This window comes from Adiantum capillus-veneris, chromosome 5, assembly GCF_014529385.1.
Source record: "Adiantum capillus-veneris isolate H3 chromosome 5, ASM1452938v2, whole genome shotgun sequence".
Classification (NCBI taxonomy): domain Eukaryota; kingdom Viridiplantae; phylum Streptophyta; class Polypodiopsida; order Polypodiales; family Pteridaceae; genus Adiantum; species Adiantum capillus-veneris.
The window spans coordinates 82,458,017-82,463,579 of NC_140935.1; the positions used below are offsets into that span (position 1 = coordinate 82,458,017).

At 42.2% G+C, this 5,563-nt stretch overlaps 1 protein-coding gene across 1 annotated transcript; it reads right to left on the minus strand.

Annotated features, from left to right (window-relative positions):
- Positions 1-1,860: 1,860 nt before the first annotated feature.
- On the minus strand, positions 1,861-4,573 carry LOC147457609 (putative 12-oxophytodienoate reductase 11). Its single transcript, XM_086512486.1, has 5 exons — positions 4,360-4,573; positions 3,703-3,843; positions 3,155-3,285; positions 2,885-3,064; positions 1,861-2,640 (listed from the first exon to the last, which is right to left on the minus strand). Exons 1-5 carry the CDS (start codon positions 4,449-4,451, stop codon positions 1,952-1,954), a joined length of 1,233 nt encoding a protein of 410 aa, XP_086368612.1. The 5' UTR covers positions 4,452-4,573; the 3' UTR covers positions 1,861-1,951.
- Between the last annotated feature and the right edge of the window lie 990 nt (positions 4,574-5,563).

Sequence of the window (5,563 nt, forward strand, 5' to 3'; positions counted from 1 at the left end):
GGTAAATGCTACACTTGGTGTGAAAACAGTTCGAAAATAGGAGAAACGGAGCGGGAACAACACGTGCTATAGCACAAACCGTAGAAGACTGTAAGGCACCTGTTATGCAGAAATTGGCACTGACAAAAATTCTGCACAAAATGACGAAATTGTCTGTGCAGACTTGCCTGTAGTGGAAACAGAGGCCGAAATGAGCCCGAATCAGAAATCTAAGCAGACTAAGCTCTACGAGCTTACCCAAAATATTTGTCGACCTACGAACACTTGCCAAACCTCACTGTAATCGGAGAAAGTGAGCAGATGTGCATTGGAGCAGCTGGCGACTAAGCTTGGAAGGACGTAACCTGCTTTGATACCAATTTTTGGGATTAGTGTTGCAGAGAAACGCACATAGCTTGGAGAAGACGAAGGAAGCTCAAGGCACACAATAGAGAGTGTGTTACTTAGTGTGCAATGGAAAGATAGATAGGCCTAGAGTGATGGGCGTATATACAATGCACGGGGGAAAAACCTCCTAAAGAGGGAAAAAATGCCCTGGCGGTCCTAGTGTGTTCACACACATCACTACCACATGTATATGGTAACACAATCACGGCCATTTCATCCATCACAACCGTTATTTTTGGCCTCCCAGTGGCAAAGACCTTAGTATATGGTTGTTTTTTAGGCATGTGAAAGAAAGGACTATATGAAGGGTTTTTTTTTGTTAAGTCCAAAATGATAATGAGCTTTGGATGGTGATTGAGAAAAATAATCATTAATGTGATGTGCAGGAAATATTTCTCTTTTGTCCAAAAGAAGCTTTGTGGGATTTATTTTAAGCATTCATGATAGGAATGTCAACTGTTTTATTCTTTCATTTCACATTGTGAAGATATTATGGGTTTGTTGTCATTCAAAATAAAGCACCATTTCATAGTAAATTTGTTTGATTGATTTAATTTGTATGGAATTTAAAATCACTAAATTCTTGCTAATTTTGAATGCTCTCATTTCTCATGAGGCCTTTTATGCATGTAGGCACGTTGGGGAGGATGTGTGTGTGTGTGTGTGTGTGTGAGAGAGAGAGAGAGAGAGAGAGAGAGGGAGACTTTGCTTTAGAAACAAAATTTACATTTACACATTTTTTAATTCTTTAACATGTCATTCGTCAAAGTGACTTGATTTTTGAACATATCATTGTTTTTCTTTGCGTGCACATGTTAAATGAACAAAAGGAAAACAAATCTAATTTTTAATTAATTTGTTTAGCTTTAAAGATAAGGCAGTGATGGTTGTAAATGGATACTCTCAAATTATTGTTTGTTTTTAATGCTGAATCTTGTTTTTAATGCTTTTGTGCCATCTTCTTATAAGTTTGTATAGAAAGGAGCATCTTTCTATAAGTTTGTTCAAAAAGGATGTCATAATTCATCTTCCTCCTCGGAAAGCTTTGCCTTTTTAATTGAGAAAGCAAGTCTAGACTTAACACAACCCCTATTGACTGTTTATTTGAGGTTTATTAATGCTTAGTTGCAAACATGCAACTAAAAGGATGTCATAATTCATCTTCCTCCTATCTCACACACACACACACACACACACACACACACACATATATATACCTTCATAAGGTTAGAATAGTCTAAACTAAACACAACCCCTCAAAAAAGGCAGACTTGGTTGCACCTAGTGAATGTTTATTTGAGGTTTACTAATGCTTAGTTATGCAAACATGCAACTAAAGCCATATATGACAACCCTCATCCCTCACAAGGGAAGAAGATTAGTACTTATCCACCTACTTGCCTTCTTCATTTGAACCTACCAGACTAGGTAGACTATAAGATTTACAAGAATAACAAAAAATTTCAACACAAGTTAGATGGTGAGGGTAATTATAATTGACATTAGCGAATCCACATCCTCAATGCGCAATGCATCACCAAAAGCATAAAATTGAAGATGGCATTTAGTGGTTATTCGCATGCCCACCATTTTCAATAAATGGACACTTGAGATGTTCTTTGATCTTCACATGTTCATCGGAGATACTTGGCTTAGTTTCTTCCTCCATTTTCTCCAAAAAGGGATAATCTGTGTAACCTTCAACGGGGTCTTGCGTGTAAAACGTAGCTCGGATGTACTTGTTTAGAGGAGCATTCAATTGAAACCTTTTTGGCAAGTCTGGGTTCGCCAAGAACAAGCGGCCATAAACCACCAAATCCGCACCACCGGTCTTAATGACTTCATTGCCACTCTTTCGAGTGTGCCCCCCGGCAACAATAAACGTGCCATTGAAGGCCTTCTGTGCTGATGCGAGTGATGCGTGTGACTCCACTTCTACGAAACTTGATTTCACTCTAGGTTCTATGTAATGGGCATAAAGAATGTTGTACTTGCTTAGAGCTTTGGCCATGTAAACACCTAGTCCTTCTGGGTTTGAATCAGGTGAGTCTGAATGGGCCCCAAATGGTGACAAACGAATTCCCACTCGCTGAGGGCCAATCTCTTCAGTGATGGCATCGACAATTTCAAGAGCAAACCGGCACCTGTTTTCCAGAGAGCCACCATACTGGTCCGTTCTATCGTTGACTCCATCTTTCATAAATTGATCAATTAGGTAGCCATGGGCACCATGGATTTCAATCCCATCAAATCCTAATCATGAATTCAAAGCATCAACTCATCATCACAAGCTTGCTCTAGCATGCACATAAAAAGTCGAAATGCGCAGAAAGCTAGCGTATGTAACCGTCATGCATCACCACACATGCAGCCTGTGTAAGCAAGTGCACGCATACAACCCACACATAAGTGATGCGTATTCGGTATATGTACATATGATAACATGTAGGCAATGGCAATATTCACGATGTGGGCTCGAAGGATGCTAATTAAATACCTGCAGCAATGGCATTCCTTGCTGCCATCTTGAAGTCATTGACAATAAGCGGGATTTCTTTGGTTTCCAGGGCCCTGGGTTCCGAATATTCTCCGGACTCCGTACCTGAGGGCATCAATAGTGTCCCACTAACCTTCTTGTTTGTCGGTGAGATAGGGGGCTGACCACCGGGCTGGTACGCTACATTGAAACACAACCATTGTTCACACAACATTGAAAGCTATACCTCAAGAGCAAGAATGGCTAGTCAAAGAGTGAGAGAGTTTATACCTGTGTTAGAAACACGACCTACGTGCCAAATTTGAAGAAAGAAGAAGGCTCCCTTATCATGCACAGCTTTGACAATGGGCTTCCATGCTTCTACTTGCTCCTGCGTCCAAACTCCAGGCGCATGTGGATACCTATTCCGCAGATTCGGTTTCAGTTATAAGTTCTAACCAGAAAACATGTTGCCATGTACTAATGAAGCAAAATAGAAAATAACACTTGGGTAAAAGCACGTTAGCTTCTACCAGAAAGCATGTCCAAGGACAGTGTTAATCAGCATAAAATTGAATTGGGCCATGTGGCAAAGCTTAGCTTTTGACCATACGTCGTGCCATCTTTATAATGGACCTTTCCTTCCTCTCAACAACACCATTTTGCTGAGGGGGCAAGGTCTTGAAAGTTGAAATAGGGAATCTAAATCCGAAAGCTAAGACAAATTTTGATTTGATTTGCAAAAAATTTACCGTGCGCCCAATTTGTAGGCATTAAACTACTAACAAGCATAAGTAACATACAAGGTTAATGTGCTTTTAGCCACTTTGAAAACATACCCTTGTGCTGTATCAGAAACTCCAGTAGCCTCTGCAATAAGAAGTCCCCCAGGGGTTGCACGTTGTGAGTAGTAAATAGCAGCATGCGGCTGTGGCACATGGCCGTAGGATCTGCACCTTGTGAGGGGAGCAAGCACCACTCTGCTAGAAAAAATGTACCAATGAAATCTCTTCACAAAATCAACCAACCATGCTGTAAAGGCCATGAAGAAATGAGCACAAGCATAAGAGGCTACTGGGCAAAACATATTCTCTCACGTGTCTTATGTCCATTCCGACCTCGCCTCTATGCAAAAGCTTGTAAAAGCTTTGCCTCTAGAAGGTGCTTAGGTTGAAGAGTCCCGCCCATACCATAACTTTTTCATAATCAAGCTAGCAAAGGTGGATAAGCAAGATCTAAGCACCATGCCCACATACAGACTTTTCCATGATCTAAAGAATAGTAGTTGATGCCTTGTGATTGAAGGGCCAAGCTAGCAACGTGAAATCGACACTAATCATCCCGACCTCTGAATAACTGCTCAATGCTCTCTCTCTCTCTCTCTCTCTCTCTCTCTCTCTCTCTCTCTCTCTCTCTCTCACACACACACACACACACACACAACAACAACAACAACAACAACAAAGTAAACTCCTGTACATGAGAGAGAGGTATACCTGTGAGAGAGCTGCAATTGCCCCATGCGGTAAGGGGTAAGGAGGGGAATAGTGCCATCGTCAGTTTGGCAGTTCTCTGCAGGGGAGCCCATGTTGATTTTGCACGCAGGCGGGGGGAGGGGAGGGGCGGCGGGCTCGTTGATTGAAGCCCAAGCTGCAAGCCCTGTACCTATAAATGCACAAGCAGAGCTCTCAAGTTAGAAGCAGCCATGTCACCATGACATACCACCCATCATCAGCTCTCGCTACAAAAGTTCCAATTGGCATCGATCAGCAGCATAGGGCTACTCTCACTTTCCTCTCACTTTCCTTTCATTGACGCTTTGCTTGCTGCCAATAGTTTATTGTTTATGATATATTCAACTACCATCAACAGTTTGAATTGCACAATTTTTTAAAGACCTGTAAGTGGGAAGAATCCTAATGGTTTAGGATTGTCGAGATCGGTGTACAAGAAAAGCAACACTTTTCCACCTGGTCGTCTGTAAAGTTTGAGATTGAACCATTTGTAGTTCACATTGCATCTTCGCCTTTGATTGTCGACGCTACCTTTCCATCTCTCGTGTTAGAAATGCACACGCGTTGATTGGTTGTTTTTCACCTTTCCTCCCCATGGGCGGCATGAGCATGCCGGAACACCCTTTGTCGTAGTTGTCCACGAGTCAGCTGCCACGCAAGTAGGAAAAACAAGGCAATCCTCGGGTGTGTGAACCAGAATTCTAACAACGCTCATGCACATTGGTCAAACATGAAAAAAGGTGAGGGCTGCTCGGCAGTATGAGCCCTCCCTTAGGCCTCGATGCTCTAGGCTGACATGATTAGGCTAGGTCATCCTACAAAGGCCCAAAGAATGCACACGACTGTTCGCAAAAAAATGGGGTTTAGTTCATTTTTAACGAGCTAAAATTGCAAAGTCCTAGCAAGATGTCGAGCTTGCCTTGAAGAAAACGACTAAGATTTGCCATGTCTTAGGGCATGGTCACATGAGGTATGGTTACTGATAAGTATGCCCAAAAATGTATCTGTGAAGGCAACCATGCCATCTTCATGGTCACACGTGCACACTTATGGACTGGTTTGTAATTTACTAGCACATGGGACTAGTTGAACTAGCACGTGGAGGCTACCCAAGGAGCGGAGCGTCTGCAATGGGGTCCATCTTTACGTGCAAGAAATTCCATGCAATGGGTTTCATCCACATCAC